General features: G+C 36.7%; 1 protein-coding gene and 2 pseudogenes across 1 annotated transcript; all 3 read left to right on the top strand.

Annotated features, from left to right (window-relative positions):
- The first annotated feature begins 4,164 nt into the window (after nucleotides 1-4,164).
- LOC120194058 lies at nucleotides 4,165-10,334 on the top strand (annotated as a pseudogene).
- Nucleotides 10,335-10,827: 493 nt separating this feature from the next.
- LOC120194315 lies at nucleotides 10,828-15,112 on the top strand (annotated as a pseudogene).
- Nucleotides 15,113-20,305: 5,193 nt separating this feature from the next.
- LOC120194316 lies at nucleotides 20,306-20,665 on the top strand. The gene has a single exon (XM_039196651.1). The coding sequence runs from the start codon at nucleotides 20,306-20,308 to the stop codon at nucleotides 20,663-20,665; it is 360 nt and encodes a 119-aa protein (XP_039052582.1).
- Nucleotides 20,666-20,738: the final 73 nt, after the last annotated feature.

Consider the following 20,738-nt stretch of genomic DNA (forward strand, 5'->3'; position numbering starts at 1 on the left):
CCAGCATTATAAGTGTTTGAGTAAGGATTGTTGCTGCCTCGATTGTAATTACCAATAAAGTTGATGGACTCATGGTTGGTTGGGCATTCGCTCTCGTGATGATTGCCTTGGCATAACAGACATGCCAGACTAGTTGTTTTCACTTCCTTCACATCAGTGGAACATTGTAAGTTCTTCAACATATTAGTAATAGCGGAGAGTTGAGCGGACACCGAATCTTTGGCTTCTAACTCGAATGCTCCAGGTGCTCTCCTCCCACTCCCAAGTCTTGAGGAAGGAAATTGATAATCATTGTTAGCAATTCTGTCCAAGATAGCAAACGCCTCCGTAGGTGATTTATCCAGCAATGTCCCATTTGCCGAGGCATCCAATAACATCCTCGTGGGTGCATTGACTCCATTATAGAACATGACTACTTGAGTCCAATCATGAAAACCATGATTTGAACATTTTCGAAGCAAACTCTTGTAACGATCCCAACACTCATACATGGATTCGTCGTCGCCCTGGCGAAAAGATGATATTTCATTCCTTAGCTGCGTATTCATATTCGGTGGGTTGTACCTCAATAAGAAGCTCTTGCAAAGATCGGCCCATGATTCCATCGAACCGGCTGGTACACCACTCAACCAAGCCCTTGCTCGGTCACGCAATGAATACGGAAAAAGCTTTAATTTCAGAAAATCCTCATGCACTCCTTCTTGGCGGAAAGAATCACAAACTTCCAGAAAATTGCGAATGTGCTGCCTGGCATCTTCAGTTGGCATACCCCCAAACTGCCCAATGGAATTCAACATGTTGAACATGACTGGTTTCAGCTCGAAATGTGCAGCTTGAATTTCGGGTGCCACAATCCCAGGATTCAGATCATCCAACATCGGATTTAAATGATCTCGAATAACACGAGGCCTGATAGCAGGTTCAGCATTGTTTAATGCCTCGGCATTCTGATTTCCGTCATCTTGACCAATGCCTTGGTTTCCAATCTGATACATATTTCCTTGAGCACGTCTTCTTCTTCTAAAGAGTCTTTCAATCTCAGGTTCTATCGGTTCCAAAGGCTCTTCAGAATTTCTTCTAGGCATACACTAAATAAACCTGAAAAATAAAACAAAAATATCAAGTAAACTATACAAAAATAAAAATGCAAAACAAAATAAAATGCTCTGGCAAAACTAAATAACTTCAGGCTGCCAATCCCCGGCAACGGCGCCAAAAACTTGTTCGCGTGTTGTGAGTACTATAAAATATACGCAAATAATGTGCAAGTATACACAATCGCTCAAGTAATATAATGATGAGTGAGTATCGTCTCCACAGGGATTGGGTGAAATTACGAAAGTCTAACCAAAGCAACGCACTAAATTATCTAAGTATAGTTAGTCTTGATATATACAAATGTCACTGTAATGGAAATGTGTATGCTGGTGAATGTGGATTGATGGTGTGATGGTGTAGCAAATGGAAATGCAGTGGCAATGATGGATGTTTAATATTGAGTATGGTGAAATGTCAAGGCAATGAGAAATGGTAAAAACAGTAAATAAAAAGATAAATAAAATAAGAAGAAAATAATCCTCACGTGACAAGCTTCCAATGAAATGAATGGTAAGGATTGGTCTAAGGTTGCTAAACTTATTTCTCAAGTATATATAAGCTATCTTGTCTTTACTTACTCAACAGGGCTTTCCTAAGGTGTTCAAAAGAACCTAACAGAATAGGATGCCAAGGCATCTGCTCTCACTCAACGATGTTGGACAGCCTACCCTATTGATGAAGACACCCTTTTTAGTCGTTGAAATCCTATCCTAGTCTCTTCCGAGATCTAAGGGATTAAGTTATAATATTCCTAGGCCGGTTCAAAGCCCCTTGAAAATACCATAACCCATTGCTTATGAGGATCTTATCTTGCGTTTCTTCCGAATACTTACAAGTATTTTTAGTTTAGGATTCTTCCGAATACCTAACCTTCATCTAAGAGATGGACATTTCCATGCCTCTTACAAGCCTAGATGGTGAAGCATTCATAAGCAAAGCAAATAAAGAACCAAAATAAACTTAAATATACCATTAAAAATAAAGTTTAAACAACCATTCAACCAACCACCACCAAATAAGTTAGTTTATAGTGGGGTTCGAAATATCCAAACACAAAGTCATGAAAATTCGTTCCAACAACCCACAAAATAATATAAAGAAATAACAGCAAAAAGGGAAATGAGAAGAAGCCTTCGACACGCCACCGGAGGTCTCCTCTCGGCCACCACGAACCACCTAGCTCGCTAGCTCTTTTCGGCGCCTAGCTTGCCACTCCTTGGAGCTTTATCAATGGAGGAATATTCCAAGGAAGAAGAAAGGAAAAAGAGAAAATAAAAATATGATTTTTCTGCTCTATGCGTGTGCTCACTCTCCTCTTTCTCTCTCTCCCATGAGGTGTCATATATAATAAATAAAATATCTAGGGGTAATGATGAGTTTGTTGGGTGCAAAATACCCCTCATACCCCTAGAATCACATTTTGTGCATGAATCTTATCCTCCAAGTGGCAGTGATCCATTGGTAGCTTTGGCAGTCGGTTACAGCAGTCCTTCACGTGCAGGGACAGCTGTCCAGTGCCAGCTGTCCTGATGCAGAAATATCTTTTTGTCTTTTTCTGCGCCAGAAATGCCAAGGCATTTCAATCTGCTCTAGCAACGTGTGATGCCGCGGCATTACTTCCCAAAGAATCCTTTTTCTTGCTATTCCCTGCACACCATAGACAAACTGCACCTTTCCCTCAAACAGCACCATTGAGAAATAAAATAGTACAACCACCACAAATGCAACTATATGCAACTACATGATCCTAAAATGACTAAAATGAGCTTTTAAACAAACAATAACTTAAGTGAAAAAGGCTTTAAAAGTAGCATTTTTAGGAAGTTAACAGTGACCAATATCAAAACTAGTACCACTGCTGGATAAACAGAATTAAAGAAGAAATAGTTAAATTGATAAATAAATTTAATAGAAGTTATAAAGAAGAAAAAAAAGGGGAGAGAGATGATGAGGAAGAAAGCGGCTAAGATTTTTTTACAAACTCTTAAATAGATTTATACATTAAAGAAGAGAAAATAAATATTTAATATAAATAAATTTATTTGTTAAAGATTAAAGTATCAAATGATTATACATGAAGTGATAAAAGATTTATACAAAATAAATTAACAACAACATAATAAAATTTTAAGACATATATAAACTTTCTTCCTATATAGGTAAATAAATATAGGTATAGATATATAACATTACACGATAAATTATATTATATTTTATTTATGATTAAATGTAAAAAAATATTTGAATATGTTAAAAAACAACTTTAATTCATGAAACACCATAATTTAAAATTCATATTTATTTTAATTATTTGGTCAAAGGTCGGAAACTTCAATCAAAAGTTCAAATTCCATACTAGCACTTTATTTTAGGGTAAATTTTGCATTTAGTACTTAAACTATTAGTTTTGATTCGTTTTAATAATTAAACTTTAATTTTTTCAAAATCATACCTAAACTTTAGTTTTTATTTCATTTTAGTACCCCATTCAAAATTTAACAGTTTTAGAAAATTGAAAGTTTAAGTACTAAAATTGACCAAAACTGATAGTTTAGGTACTAAACACATTAAGTTTTTAACAGCGGATACTTAAATGAAATAAAAACGAAATGTTAGGTATAGTTTTGAAAAAAATTTAAAAGTTTAGGTATTAAAATAAATCAAAACCAAAGTTTAGGTACTAAATGCATAGTTTACCCTTTATTTTATTAGAACCTTCTAAATTATTTAATTTCATTATACTTATTTAATTTTATTATACTAAATGCACGAACCAAGTTACTTCTATAATAAAGGAGTTATTATTATTCATGAAGATTCAAGATCAAACATTATAAATGCCAATGATATAAACATTCAATATTAAAAGTTTGAGAATTATGTTGTACTTTAATTTATTCCCTAACTTCAAAAATAATAAATTTTATTATTTTGAGTCTAATCAAATTCAAATAAGATGAAAGATATATATTTTTTGAGTCTTGATCTATCCCACCCACCCACCAAAAACAAATCCTAATATAAGCTTTTTTTTCTTTCTAATAACAAAAAATCATAACCTATAAGAGAAACATTATCAATATTACCTAAAATCCCTAAAACTTGTACTTCTCTCAATCTCTCTCTTGCCCAAATCTGACTCTGGTTCTCTTTGGATTTTCAATTTCAATTAGTGGTAAGTTCCCAAACTCCTCCTTCAGATCTTGCATTTAATTCTCTATTTTTTCATTTGCTTCTGTCAATGATCCACTAACTTTTCAATCTCATATTATATAACTATTTTAACACTTTGCATCTTTTACCCGATTTATTCAAAATGAACAATTGTGTTGTATCTGTTTCTGGGAAAGTGAAAAAAAAATACAATTTTTTTTTTAAAAAAAAAGTTTAATTGGTTTCTATCTCATCCCCCACTTGTAGTTTTAGTATTCGTTTGGTTTTTCTATTTATTCTTTAAGCTTTTATTTGTCTGTCAATAATTGATTTTATGGTTATTATATTACTCTGGTATCTCCTCTTAAGAATGCAGTAATTGATTTTGAGGTCGTGAATGGAAAAAAAAAATAGTGATTATTTAAAACACAATAGGAGTAGAGAGTAGTCTTAAAACCGGGGGGCGCCCAAAAAAAACAACAACAACAACAAATAGTCTCAGCTGATTGAATTTTTTTTTCTTCAGTTTTCAAGCTTCCTTGTTGGTTGATTGTGGGTTGGTAACAAAGAAATGAGTGGAGTAAAAAGGGCTACCTCAGGTATGCTAATCTTGCATCAACCCGTGATGCTCATATTCAATCAATGCAATTGAATGATTTGAAATAGGATTATGTTAATGTTCTTCCTGAAAATAGCAAGTGTCTAAGGGATCAGATAGCTTGGGAAGTATTCGAGTAAACGTTAATAATTTTTTGTTAAGCTTCCCTTCAAAACTTGCGAATGTACAATCATATGCAAAATTTTTAACGAGTAGGTATGCATCATGTATGGGACATTTGCGTACACATTTCTCAAAGTTATTGCTTGACGTCTTACTGTCTTGTTCAAAATATTTTATGGTTGGCCTGTGCATCCCGAGTCAAATAAAATAAGGTGAAAATAATGTAATGCTGTTTAAAGAGAAGCTATCTTTTGGCTTTGGCTCTGTATAATTCAGTTGTCAACTTATTTAATTTACTGCAAAGGTAAAACTTGATTTTATGAAGGCCTAAGAAATGCAATGATGTTCGATAATAAAGGGCTGAATTCCTATCCTTGATCGATAATAAAGGGCTGAATTCCTATCCTTGATGCCACTCATTTCTTTTATTTTCTACCTTGAAGAAATTGGATTTTCCACAAAAGATGAACACTTGTAACCTGGTTTTGCGCTGTCAAACACTAAAAACTTAATGGTTCACCTTTTGGATTTACATTGAGTATCAGAGGTCAAATAATCTCCATTTTTTTGTAAATTGAACCTCTATAGGTAAAATCACATTTCTTTTTAATATTAATGCATCTTTGATATTCCTTACATTTTACTAAATTTCGTAGAAAATGCCTTTCCTATGCAGCTAAAGTAAGATTGAGGAGCTTATTAAATCAAACTGATAACCACACTTGTGCTGATTGTGGTGCTCCAGATCCAAAGTGGGCGTAAGTTTTGATGTTAAAGCATATTTAAAGTTTACCTATTCATTTCTTATCCTATGAATAGGAGATAAGAGCACCTGATGAATACATGTCTCTTTGGCAAATTGATGCATGCGTATGTGCATACGTTCACAAGAAAGGATTGAGAAAATCCCTTGAAAATTGTATTTTCAGATCAGCAAATATTGGAGTCTTTTTATGCTTGAAATGTTGCGGTGTGCACAGAAGCCTTGGTCCACACATATCCAAGGTGATTAATATGTTAGCATGCGATGTAATATTTTTTCTCATGGAATGATACCTGGTTGGGAAACGTGTGAGGGAATTTTTGTTGGCTATTTATTGTATACAGCGTTAGTTGGTATAATTTTTCATAGGCAATTTATTTATCTGAGGTTTAGCATTGAAGGTGCAATAAATTTGATAAATCAGTAAAAGTAGATGATTCAAGTATGGAGTCATAGGTGCGTCTCTTGATAATAGAACCAGCAGCATGCCTGTGAATTTTACAAAGTTGATAGATAAAATGGTTTAGGATATAAATGGGAAAAAAACAAATCTAATAATTAAAATGCTAACTAATAGTCTACTGCTAGCCTATTTGAGATAACTGCTTTGTTATTTCACATACTTCTATTTCATGAAAGCATCCCTGGGCTTAGTCTGGTTGATTATTGGGAGAACATTCATGAACCAATATTAAAATTTAATTATCTCGAGAAATAATCATATCAGCTGAGGTTTGTGTGTGACAGTTGAATTTTTCATTTGTTTAACTGAAGTCTTTCACATGTTTATGTTACCTTTGTTGAATCTTTTAGCAGTGGTATTATAGTGACAAAAGTTTCCATTAAGGGCTTAATTTAGGACATTATACTTGTAGAATTTTTCTACTGTGGTAAATTGGGATGAAATTTCCCATTTTTTCGCTTAACTTGGAGTACTATGCTTTTCTTTTTACTTTTAATGCTATATCATCGTTACGACCTTATTGATGGATATATATATGATGCTTACGGTTCATCATACATAATAATATGTGATACTTTAAACCTTATTTTAGTGTCTTTTGGTTTGCTTAGAGTTTCATTTGTATATTTGTATATCTTTTTTTTTAACTTTCCAATGATTTCAGGTTCTATCTGTGGCATTGGATGAATGGTCTGATGAAGAAATTGAAGCCATGATTGAAGTTGGAGGAAATTCTGCTGCTAATTCAATCTATGAGGCTCATATAACTGAAGGTTATAAAAAGCCTGGTCCAAATGCTAGTAATGATGAGCGGAGCAGATTCATTAGGTTAGATTTCAGACAATTTACAATCTCACAATTTGAGTATTTCTTTCTCACTTATATCCGGTCCTGTATGTGTTCAAAAACTAGTTTTCAAGTACCAGCCTTTTGTTGGCACCACTTTACTGGGTTAAGATAGAAAGCCAGTGTCATAAGCTGCAGTGACCTTATCTTGGCCTACTGAGATATATGGTCACTTGTTGAGTAGCATGAACTGAACATTTACATGGGATTCTTTTATATCATCCTGTGTGTTTGTTTTTTTTATAAGAATTGGACCCTTCATAATTGCCAGAAACCGAATAGGTTTGCGGCAAAAAGTGGAAGGGGGAGGGGTGAAAGAGTACTTCAAGTATTATTAATGGAGAGGTTGTAAAGAACCCCCAGGATTACAAGCTAGAAAACAGAACAGAACACAAAAACATATCCAGAATAAAACTAATTACAACCACAAACTCTCCTAGAATTAACCAATCCCCTTTTTAGCTAACTCATCTGCCTCCCAAGTATTCGTAGGAAACCTGCATTCAATTTATTTGTCTAGGTCTACAATTATTTTATAGAAGTAAGTCTACCAGTAAAACTTGGCAAAGGCTCATGTGAATTGTTGCCAGTTGCAACTATATTTTTGTGAGAGAAGTCAAGTCAGTACTAACACCAACAATTTGAATACCACAAGATGTACTTAACATGGCGCCACTCTTCATAACTTCAATCAGTTTGACCCAAAAGTGATAACAGGGAGGGGCTGAACTTATTGGGATACTAAAGGTCAAAGTGGAAAAGGGCACAAATTTAGCCATACGGGATATGATGACAAGTGATCCTTATGTTCTCCTAACTCTTGGGCAGCAGGTTAGTTGCTTCCTTATGTTTGTTTTATTCTCATGAAGTTTGTCAAGGCTATATACATTGTGTTCTTGCTTTCTTTTGTCAATCTAAATCTGTGGATCGCTTTATAAATTATGTTATTTCTTTTGTCTCTCTTTTCTGCGTGTATGTACATGGATTTATGGGCTTTATGCTTGTAGATTAATCAGGAGACATCTACACGTGGATTGAGCTGTTAGTACCCTTCTTCCCCCCCCCCCTTCTTTTTCTTTCCTTCTGGATCTCGAGGTTGCAAGATTTTGCTCCTGATCATTGAAACCAAGGGTGTGTTTGGGTGAGGAATTTCGAGTAGATTCATTTTTAACAAAATTTTTAAAATCCAAAAAATGAACTTCCTTGTTTGGGTCAGAATAATAGGAAATTATAAAATTTACAAGGAATTTTAAAAGGGAATTTCAATAGTCGGAATTCCTTTTTCAATTCCCATCTAAATAGATGGGTTTTTTTTTTAAATTCCTCCTAACCTTATTCCATTTCATGCACCTGAGCCCACTGTAAAATAAAAAAATAAATTTTGAATATCATTTTATTTAGCTCTAATGTATATTTTTTGTATTTTATATTATTAAAATTATTTATATATTTTTACAAATCTAATTATATCCATATTTCATTTTTTTATATTATTTATTTTTAATATCATTCTGTTTCTTTTATAATTATTTTCTAAACTCATAAAATTGTAATAGCCAGTTTTTTTTTTAAATAATTATTTATTCAAATAAAAAATCATAGATGCTAGCATTCTAAAATCTCCAAAATTTTAAATTTTTTTCACCCGAAAACACCTTAAGAGTCTAGCACTTTAGAGATGAATCACACAGCTATTGACCAGCTGTTAGTACCATTCACTTGGTAGTATTGTGGATTTGTCCTCTTAATTGCTACTTATGTTGCTTGAACTTCCTGTATTTGATATGGGTGGGTATGCATCCAACATGGTTATGTTTAATTTTTTTTTTCAAATTTTTTCGTGTATTTGTTCTGAGTAATATTTGAAAGGTTATATTTCTATGCTTATTTCCAGTTGCATATCAGACACAAGTACTTTAAGAAAATTAGTCGAGTAACGTAGATTGGTAGTGCATACATGTACCTGTTGGGATGCTTTACATGTTTTCTTATGTTACTTTTTTCCTACCAAAATAAGATTTGTTGACATGATATTGGGGTTCAATATGGTTCAGAGCTACCAAGTCTCGAACCTCGTCAAGGGATACATTGACAACCACGTAACCATTTAGGACAAGATAAGAGATGGTTACCAAAAAAAGATTTGGTTGCTTTGAATGGTTCCTTTTTTAGCTCATGATAACAATGGGTGGCTTCTGATCTTATTAGACTGCTCGGACGACTGCAAAATCAAGCGACCTGAATCCAGTTTGGAATGAGGAACTCATGCTATCCGTTCCTACCAACTACAGGCCTGTGAAGTTGGTAAGTGTAGTTCTTTCCCCCCTAATCTCAGTTATTCAGAAACTATGTAGTTCGTTTCTTTAATAAAAGAAATTTTTTAGTTAAAAAGGTGCTACCTTTTAATAACTATTATCTTCTTTATGTATTAAATATGATAGTTGTGGTTCTACCTATTTGTGTAGATCTGTACATGGTGATAAGGCTGATTGAGTTGGATTTGGGTCAAGTCATATGAGTTCTATTATTTGGCTCTGTTATGGATACTTGGGTTTGGGTTTGTTTCGCTACATGTTGGCTGGGTTTTGGTCTTCCAGGTTTTGGATTGTTCCAATTCAAAGATATTTAGATAAAATGGCAGTCTTAAGAGCCAACAATAGTACAGGCCGGTGTTATTATTATACTAGTTTAATCTTTTTTGTTATTTACGATGACAAGATATGTGATTGATCTGTGGATGCTTGCATTATTCATTCATTCATACAAGATTTCCTGCCATCTCAAGCATAATTACGATCGAGTTTCTCTAATCTTTTGAGCTTCTACACTGTAGCAAGTATATGATCATGACACGTTCTCAGCGGATGATATAATGGGAGAAGTAGAGATCGATATCCAGCCCTTGATAACATCTGCAATGTCGTACGGTGATCCGCAAATGTTCGGGGATATGCAGATCGGAAAATGGCTGAAGTCGAATGATAATGCCCTTATTGAGGATAGCATCGTCAACATCGTTGATGGGAGGGTGAAACAAGAAGTATCACTCCGGCTCCAAAATGTTGAATCTGGAGAAATTTATGTAGAACTAGAGTGGCTGCCTCTCGATCAGTAAGCATGTGTAGTGTATATTGGCTTCAATTTGCTCTGTCGTTGTTAGTTTTGAATATAGGCAATAATTTGTTCTGAAGTGAACATTTTATTTGGAGTCGAGGACTGGATCAATCATTAAATTAAGGCATTGATTCATGTCGTGTGTTTGAATAAATTAAGGAACGTTTCATGACACGTACAGAGAAAGAATTATTTGATGTTGCCTTATATTGTCTCTTTCGATCCTTATTTCCCTTTAAGCCTCAAATCACCCGCGGTATGCCTTGTTAATGTGCGTCTTTAAGCTAATCACATTTGAAACAATAATTAAAGATATTACATGGAGAAAAACTTGTATGATCGTTTCTCTATTTTGAATTTAGATACGAGAACAAATATAGTATTTAGGATGTATATATCAAGTTGTAATATTAAAAAAATATCAAGTAAAAGAAATTGATAATTTATGATGCGGATATACCTTTATGATATTATTTTTTTAATTATACTAATAATTGTGTAGTCAAGCCAAACGACAGAAATGCAACATTCCGATTGAAAAGTGGCAGTCATTGAGGTCCAATGAAAAGAGACTGTGAAATGCCAAACCATCACAGCAGGCGAAGGGGAAACCGTTCGCGTTCATCAATTTTCATAAGATAAGCCGCGCTTGAAAGTTTCAACCTCTCTTTGTTCAACACCATTCAGACATTCAGAACTCGGAAACAGCTTTCGTTCATTTTCAGCAACGTGAAATCTCTACTCATATGGGAATTTTCTCGGAGGCCCATGTTTGCCAGTGTTTAAGCCGTTTGGTCCACCCAAAAACGTAACTCATTCGTTACTATCAGCTGCGGCCAGAAAACCGGCCAACAGTTCCTCGGGAGCGTCCTGAGTCTTGCTCGTGGCCTGCTCCGACTTGGCCTCCGAAACGGCGATGTTGTTGCAATCTTTGCTTCCAACAGGTCCTGAATTTTTTTTTCTTGCCAAACGCAGTCTCGCTTTGACCGTGTTGGGTGTGAAATACTTTTTTTTTTCTTTTTCATGACGAAGGCATTCATTGACATTAGCTTAAAAATCAAATTCTAATGTGTTAATCTATGACGACATTACACAGATTGTTTCTCATTGCCTCATTTGATTAATTGATATTATTCAAAGTTTATAAATTAAAGATCGTTTATCATGTTTAAGCATGCAAATTATTCCATGCGAGGGCGATGGTTTTGTTTTTTTTATATTATTAATTTGTTATACAAATATTTATATAACTTGAATTAAATAAAAGTCTGAGCTGATGAAATATTCAAACTTAGAATTTCAGGATGTCACTTAAATATAATTTATGTATTTCATGGTATAGAAAGCATTTACTTATCGTGTAGCAAGTAAAACAAACAATAATATTTTAATTCGTGGATTCAATAATAAGCATTTTCTCAAATGACTTAATATTTGGGATGTTTGGTTGTTCAAACAGCTAATAGAATAGTTCTTTTAATTATTAATTTTACTAGATAATCTCTTTTTACTCAAAGAAGGAAACCAATGAAAAGATTTATTACTATTCTAATATTTATCATATAATTATAGTCTCAGTTGGGAGCTCGTTATGCTACCCAAATCTGTTTAGCGGCAACATTCTACTTGTATTTGAAGTTTTAAGGTTGTTATTTATTTGTTTATTTATTTTAAGCATTCTTTTGTAGCTCCATCATGTTTCTTGCTTGGATAAATTCACACAGTGCGTGCAATGTTGCTTAAATTCAGGTCATCTGGGCGAACATGTCACTCTTTGTCACCTGAATCACTCCTTGGGTTCCTAAATTGCTATTTATAAATTCATTTGACTAGATAATTATAAATTTTTGCAAAATTCAAACCTGAAAATGCTTCAAGTCATATTTTTTTTCCCAAATTTTTATTTATATCGAAGACATTGTAAAATCTCTAGTGTGACTGGGGTAAGAGCGCAGGGTACAGACTAGGCCCTGGAAACCTAACCCTTAATGCTTTAAGAGCAAGGCAGAGAAAAAAGCGTTTGACCGAGTGAAGTCGAGGCATGATGCATATGCGTGTTATTTGTTTTCTTTTAATTGCTTCTGATGATATTAAATTCATGATGTTTCAGTGATTGGTATCTAGAGTGGATACTAGCTGTTGCATTTATTGGAGGCATAGTTGCTTCTTTGAATTATCGATGGGTTAGTATCTCAGTTTCTTTTAACAGTCGCTCTAACTTCCTATTTCAAGTATTGAGAGTATGTTTAATTTGTTTGCGCGAGAGAATAAGAGGAGTTTTGTTTTAAATCTAGTTTCTTTGGGATCTTAAATATTCCTATGCTGAATAGATTCTTAACTATTGACTGGAATTCTGCCATATTTCAAATTTCTCTTGGAATTGGGAATATTGTGGTTTGTATGTTTCATATAATTTTTTTAACAAGTATGTTTCATAAACTAGTCAACATAAATTTGAATGGTTGTTTTAACCTTTTTTGTCATGAATTTCTTCACAAGAGAGGAATGTAAAATATAATATAGAATCTCCTCACTAGGGTTGAATGGGTTTGTCATAATTTTTCTGTTGAGAAAGACATGTTGTCTGCTATGAAATCTTGTCTGATTTCTTGCACTGCATTTCCTTTCCTAAATATAGAGCTTTGAAGAGGCTAGAATGACAATGGTAATCATAAGACCAAAAATGTTGGTGACAGATGAAAGCTGTTACCACTGGCATTCTGCACCCCAGGGTGAATCTATACCGTCTTTAACGTGGCATGTCTCATTAAGCTCCCCTTCCTTGGATGTTATAAACAAATGCAACAGTATGTATCTTGTCTTGACATCTAAATGTCATAGAAAATAAAGTCACATTTGGGATATATGATGAATCAATAACCATAATAGCTTTGGCCTCATTTTTCCAGTATTAACTGTGAAAATGCTTGCGGAGCAATCTGTAAGATTTGGATCGATGAATTACTCATTTGCACCAGAGGGTGCTGTTGTAATATGCTTCACGTCATGTATGTGTTTTGAATATGGTGTACTCTTTAAGCTTTCCTTATTTGGAATATTATATGTTCTCTTGAATTGAGAAATCTACTATAGCTTCTAAGCAATATTAAGTACTAAGTTTTCCCCTTTCACTATTTTTCTCTGCATTTTTTTTGTCATAAAGGAAAGAAGGAAAAAATGAGTCTTAACTATAAATTTAAGTGTAGTTTTTGCTTTTTTTGTTTCGTCATACATCCTTAAATGTGCAAAAATATCTTGGTGCTTGGTTTTCGTTTTCCTTGGCCATTTATAGGAACTACAGGGAGGCCAAAGGGAGTTGTGATAAGCCATACAGCTTTAATTGTACAATCCCTCGCAAAAGTGGCAATTGTTGGTTACAGTGAGGATGATGTACGCCTTTCTTCTAGAAATATGCATATTCATTTTGACTGTATCTAAAGGATATGATTGTAGACAATGAAGAGGTAAAATGCTTCAAACATGGTTGTTCCAAAGTGGATTTACCTGATTAATATGGATGGAATCATACCTATGTTACCCAGACTCAGGTGTGTGTCAGTTATACGTGTCCTATAAGTGTATAACCAGATTTTCTAAGGTTGTATGTGGAGGATCTTTGGAGGTTATCTCTATACCTACGTGTCAGACAAGAGAGTCAAACATAAATACTTCAAGAAAAATGAAAAGTCGGAGTAACGTCTGTTTCCTTTAGTCCCACTAACTTCTTAACTATTTATTATCTGCTTACTTCCAGGTTTATTTACATACTACTCCCTTGTGCCACATTGATGGCTTGTCCTCAGCCATGGCCATGCTAATGGTAGGAGCTTGTCATATCCTCACACCCAAGTTTGAAGCTACATTAGCCCTCGAAGCCATAGAACAGCACCGTGTGACTTCTCTAATTACTGTCCCAGCAATAATGGCTGATCTAATCTCATCAACCAGGCTGAATCGAAGTTGGAAGGGAAGTGACAGTGTGCAGAAGATATTGAGTGGAGGAGGAGGCCTATCAGACAACATTATTAAAGATGCAACCAAATTATTCCCAAGAGCAAAACTTCTTTCAGCTTATGGGATGACAGAGACATGTTCTTCTCTAGCCTTCACGACCCTCTTCGAGTCAATGCTCGAGGCAACTGGTACATCACTGCAGATGTTTGCAGAAACTAATTCAAGTCCTGTCAAAACACGAGGTGTTTGTGTCGGTAAGCCTGCTCCACATGTTGAAATAAAAATACGCAAAGATGGCTCTTCTAATGTTGGAAAGATTCTCACCAGAGGTCCACACGTAATGCTAAGGTACTGGGATCAAGTTCCAGAAAAGGCATGAAATTCTATCGTAGAAGCTTGGCTAGATACGGGTGACATTGGGTTCGTTGATGACCAGGGTAACTTGTGCCTTGCTGGACGAACCAATGGTCGAATCAAAAGTGGAGGAGAAAATATATACCCTGAAGAGGTAAGCATCAATATAATTCCTATAATTTACTGATCTGGCACTTAAAATTTGATTCTTGCTGTACCTTCTATTGCTCATCTGTTTGATCATATAGGTAGAAGCAGTGTTTATACAACATCCCGGAGTTCTTTCCTCTTGTAGAAATCCCTGATCCTCGTCTAGCAGAGACGGTTGTCGCTTGCATTCGATTAAGAGCGAATTGGCAGTGGTCTGATGACAGTTCAGTTCAAAGCAACGAGCTGTTCCTGTCTAGCACAATCCTTCGAAGTTATTGTAGAGAAAAGAATTTAACCGGGTACGCTCTATTTAAACTTTTAACTCCATATGACATTTACCAGACATTTGTTTCCTACTCTTTTCAGGTTTAAAATACCAAAGAGATTTATTTTATGGAGGGCCCAATTTCCACTAACGACAACCGGAAAGATAAGAAGAGACCAAGTTAGAAGATAAGTTATGTCCCAGCTACTTTCTTTTCCTTGCAGTCATTGACAATTTAGCTCAGTTATTCACCTTTTTTCTTCTTTCCATCTCTATCTGTTGACGAAAACGGGTAAAGAAAACAAAAGAACACGAGAATTTTACGAGGTTCGGCAATGTGCTTACGTCCTCGGTGCCTAGGCGGCGCTAGAAGTTTTTATTCAATGATATTTTAGGTCTAGGTTACATCTCTATTTATAATAGAAAACTCTGGTACATAATTACAAAATTAACCCTATACCGTACCGCGGGGCTGCGCCCCCGCACCCCCAACCCACATAATTCGTAACCCCACAACGAGACTTTCTTTGTAAGGACAGTTGATGTTCGCTGCGTTCGCTTCGCTCACTCCGCTCCATCTCCTGTCCTCTTTACTGGTATATATTTATGAGCCATACCTAACAAATCTCCACCTTGGCGAATATCCTGTCTCTTGGAAAATTCAATGTGGGTTGGGTTACCTTGATTCTTTAACAACTCGAAACATTCAACAAGTCCAAGCAATGCTTGAACTTGTCTGTCGTAACTGGCTTAGTGAACATATCAGCGGCATTTTCATCAGTATGTACCTTCTGAAACAAAACCTCTCCAGATGCAACCAACTCTCTGATCTTGTGGAACCTTACATCAATATGTTTAGTTCTAGCACGATACACCTGATTCTTAGCCAAGTGAATAGCACTTTGATTATCACAAAGCAACTGAACTCCACCTTGTTGAACACCCAACTCCTTCACTAAACCAGTAAGCCATAAAGCTTCTTTTGCAGCTTCAGCCGCTGCCATGTACTCAGCTTCAGTTGTAGATAGAGCCACAATAGATTGAACAGTAGACTTCCAACAAATAGGCCCTCCACCAAGAGTAAAGACATACCCTGTCGTAGATCTTCTATTATCCAAGTCACCTGCATAGTCTGAATCCACATATCCTACAACCAAAGGATTATCCCGCTGACTCCCAAAAACAATTCCATGTCCCACAGTACCCTTTAAGTACCGAAAGATCCACTTGACTGCTTCCCAATGTTGCTTACCAGGTTTAGACATGTACTTACAAACTTGACTAACAACATGAGCTAAATCAGGACGAGTACATACCATCGCATACATCAAGCAGCCAACAGCATTAGAATACGGAACCTTTGCCATATCTTCAGCTTCCTTATCTGTCTTGGGGCACTGTTCTGATGAGAGCTTAAAGTGATTCGCCAATGGAGTGCTAACTGGTTTCGCGCTGCTCATCGCAAACCTTTCTAGCATTTTCTCAACATAACCCCGTTGAGATAGCCGCAGTTTCCTTGAGTCTCTGTCCCTGCAAATTTCCATTCCAAGAATTTTCTTTGCAGCACCTAAATCTTTCATATCAAATTCCTGACTCAATAAAGTTTTCAAACCGATAACATCATCCATGTTCTTCGCAGCAATCAGCATATCATCAACATACAGTAATAGAAAAATAAAAGAACCATCATCAAGGCTCTTAACATAGACACAACAATCATACTCACATCGGTTGTAGCCAATCTTGATCATATAGGAGTCAAACCGTTTATACCACTGTCTCGGAGACTGTTTCAACCCGTACAAAGATTTCTTCAATCTGCAAACTAAATGCTCGTTTCCAGGTTGAGTGAAACCTTCAGGTTGCCGCATGTAGATATGTTCCTCTAAATCACCATGCAAAAAAGCAGTTTTAACATCCATCTGCTCTAAATGCAAATCCCAACTAGCCACCAATGCAAGTACTGCTCGGATTGAAGTGTGCCTGACCACAGGAGAAAAGATTTCATCATAATCAACTCCTTTCTGCTGTGAAAAACCCTTCGCTACCAAACGAGCCTTGAACTTCTCCCCCTCTTTTTCTGTTACTACTGGTTTCTTCTTATACACCCATTTGCAACCAATCGGCTTCTTACCCTCAGGAAGGGGAACTAACTCCCATGTGCGATTGTGATTCAAAGACTCCATCTCCTCAACCATGGCTGCCATCCACTTGTCGTTTTCCTGACTAGTAACGGCATCATAAAAAGTAACCGGATCATCACTGCTAACAATAAGTGCAAAAGATACCAAGTCTTCAAAACCCAATCTGTTCGGAGGCTTTATATTCATCCGTCTCACCCTGTCTCTGGCGAGACTATAATCCTGCAAATCATCCGTAGTGGAACCACCAGAAGTCGGTTGAGAAGTTTCTGGTTTCTCAACTGGAAACTGCTCGAAATCCACCACGGTCGTGTCTTGCTTCTGCTGCAACATGGATTGTTCATCAAAAACGACATCTCTACTAATCACAACTTTCTTCGCAACTGGATCCCAGAACTTGAATCCTTTGACACCTTTCTTGTAACCCAGAAAAATGCACTCCTTCGATTTTGCATCAAGTTTGGATCTCTCATCAGCAGGTACATGCACATAAGCAGGACAACCAAAAATCCGTAAGTTATCAAAACTAACATCATGACCAGTCCATACCTCTTCTGTAACTTTCCCAGCCAGCGATGCCCTTGGCGATCTGTTGATAAGGTAACACGCCATGTTAACAGCCTCAGCCCAGAAGTGTTTGGGAAGCCCCGCATTCAACCGTAAACATCTGGCTCTTTCATTCAACGACCTGTTCATTCGTTCTGCAACACCATTCTGTTGTGGTGTCTTGCGCACTGTAAAATGCCTCTGAATCCCATGCTCCTTACAGAATTGTAGGAACTGTGAATCTGTGTACTCCGTACCATTGTCAGACCGCAAACACTTGATTTTTCGTCCTGTTTGGTTTTCTACCTCAGCTTTCCACAGCTTGAACTTCTCAAAAACTTCAGATTTCTGTTTCAAAAAATACACCTAAACTTTCCGTGAAAAATCATCAATAAAAGTAACATAGTACCTAGATCCACCCAAAGACGATGTCGTGGAAGGCCCCCATACATCAGAATGCACATAATCAAGAATCCCTTGAGTTGTGTGCTTCGCAGTCTTGAAACGGACTTTAGTATGTTTACCAAGAACACAATACTTGCAAAAGTCGAGCTTACAGCTTTTGACACCATGCAACAAGTTTCTCTTGTGTAATTCTGCCATACCACGTTCACTAAGATGAGCAAGGCGCATATGCCACAATTTTGTCGTATCATCACAGGACTCAACAGAGTGAACTCCACTTGCAACGGTACTCCCTAACAATCTGTAGATATTCCCTGCAGTCATCTTGCCTTTCATCACAGTCAATGCTCCTTTAACAATCCGAATGGTTTCCCTATCCTCGTCAGCCTTAGGGATAAAACCATTCTTGTGCAAAGTGCCCAAGGAAATCAAATTCTTCTTCAAGTCTGGGATATGTCGAACACCACTCAACGTCCGAACGGAGCCATCGTGCATCTTAATTCTGACATCACCAATACCAACAATATTGCAACATCGATCATCACCCAAATAAACCGAACCAGAATTAACCGGTCTGTATGTCGAAAACCATTCCCTATTTGGCGTGATGTGATAAGAACATCCAGAATCAAGAATCCAAGCATCCGTCAATTGTGTCGTTGAAATAGAAAGCATATCACCCTCACTGCAATCAGAATTATCATCCTCGACCACGTTCACAGACTTGGATGAGCCATCACGCTTCTCATCTGTCTGCTTTTTCAACTTCGGACAGTCTCGCTTCATATGTCCCGCCTCCTTGCACTTGTAACAGTGAATCGTCTTCTTATCCCTGGATTTGGATCTAGAATTCCGCTTCCCGGACCCTGCCTTCTCTGGCTTCCGTCCACGATCTCGATTACCCTTGACATATAAGCTATCGGCTTGAGAGTTTTCCCCTGCATTCTGCTTCCGCTGGTTGTGAGCCAACAAGGCTGCAGTAATCTCCTCAACATTGATAGTCTCTTTCCCATATGTAAGAGTAGTCACCATGTGTTCGTAAGAGGGAGGCAACGAACACAACAGAATCATCGCTCTGTCTTCATCCTCAATTTTCACATCAAGCCGAGCCAGATCAGAAACGATTTGATTGAAGACATTCACGTGTTGCGCCAAATCGTGATCGTCCTGCATCTTCAGCCCATACAGCCGCTGCTTCAGATACAGTTTTGTCGTTAAGGATTTGGACATAAACTGACTTTCCAACTTCCTCCAAATTTCGTCTGGAGACGATAGATGCATGACGTGATACATGACCTCGTCCGCCAAGCATAATCGTATGGTTCCTGCCGCTCGCTGCTGCAATTCTTCCCAATCTTCCTCATCCATCGACGCCGGCTTTGTAGATCGCAAAGCCTTCAAGATCCCTTGCTGCGCCAATAGATCCTTCACCCTCGTTTGCCATAATCCGAAGTTACCCTGACCATCGAATTTCGCGACTTCGAATTTTGCTCCTGAGCTCTGATACCAATTGTTGACGAAAACGGGTAAAGAAAACAAAAGAACACGAGAATTTTACGAGGTTCGGCAATGTGCTTATGTCCTCGGTGCCTAGGCGGCGCTAGAAGTTTTTATTCAATGATATTTTAGGTCTAGGTTACATATCTATTTATAATAGAAAACCCTGGTACATAATTACAAAATTAACCCTGTACCGTACCGCGGGGGCTGCGCCCCCGCACCCCCAACCCACATAATTCGTAACCCCACAACGAGACTTTCTTTGTAAGGACAGTTGATGTTCGCTTCGCTCACTCCGCTCCATCTCCTGTCCTCTTTACTGGTATATTTATGAGCCATACCTAACACTATCTATTTTTAAAACTATGTTATTTTCACTTAATATTTAGTAAATTTATATTTTATAGTATTGATTTTTTAACCATAGACATTTTATTACAGATCTCATTTTCATATTTCTGACTTAAAATTACCTATAACAAAAAAAACTTGTAGAAGACTTAAATCTTTCAATATTAAAACTCTCATAATCCCTTTAGATGAATTTAAAATTTTCAGCTTCTGGAATGAGAATCGAGGGAAATGTTGAAGTTTGGTTGGTAATATTTCAGCATCTGGCATGCTGTGTTTTACCGGCTCGAGGGGATGGTTAATCTCTTCAGTTGGAGAGAGAGGGAGACATTTCACCTTTAATCAATAATTTGGATTTTGACATTTTAGTACATTTGCCACGTGGGTTTTCCTTTTTCTATATAATGATTACTCACCAACCAAAACACGAAAAGCAAGCCACTCTTTTAAATCTTTCAGTTGTAGTTTGGTTTGGTAGAAAATGGGAAGCAAGCTCCATTTCGACATTACACTGTCCAGGAGAACCAGGAAGCCACTGAATGATCCCCAACCACCCAAGTCTAATGACAAGGAATCGGAAAACGAGGATCATAAAAGCTTGAAGCAACTCATCAATGGCGATGAAACGGGCGGTAACAAGACTTCAATGGGCCGGCACTTCTCGGAAGAGGAGCAACATCTGCAGCTGGTGAAGAAAAACCATAACTATAACAACGGGATAAAGCTCAAAGGAATGCTGAGTCGCTATGCCAAAGTTTTGAGCCATTTGGTCAAAGTTAAACGGGAGCCAAGTTTGGGGGCCAAGAAAAAACATCTTCTCCGGCTAACCAATGTAGGCTAACATATTATTATTTGCCTATCTTGGATTCATTAATTTTTCAGATCTCATCATCATATCTCATGCATGCATGCGC

Source organism: Hibiscus syriacus, unplaced genomic scaffold (genome assembly GCF_006381635.1).
Source record: "Hibiscus syriacus cultivar Baekdansim isolate YM2019G1 unplaced genomic scaffold, ASM638163v2 tig00116997_pilon, whole genome shotgun sequence".
Lineage (NCBI taxonomy): Eukaryota > Viridiplantae > Streptophyta > Magnoliopsida > Malvales > Malvaceae > Hibiscus > Hibiscus syriacus.

Excerpts from the sequence above, each read along its gene's own strand:
- LOC120194316 (XM_039196651.1), top strand. The coding sequence starts at position 20,306 with ATGGGAAGCAAGCTCCATTTCGACATTACACTGTCCAGGAGAACCAGG.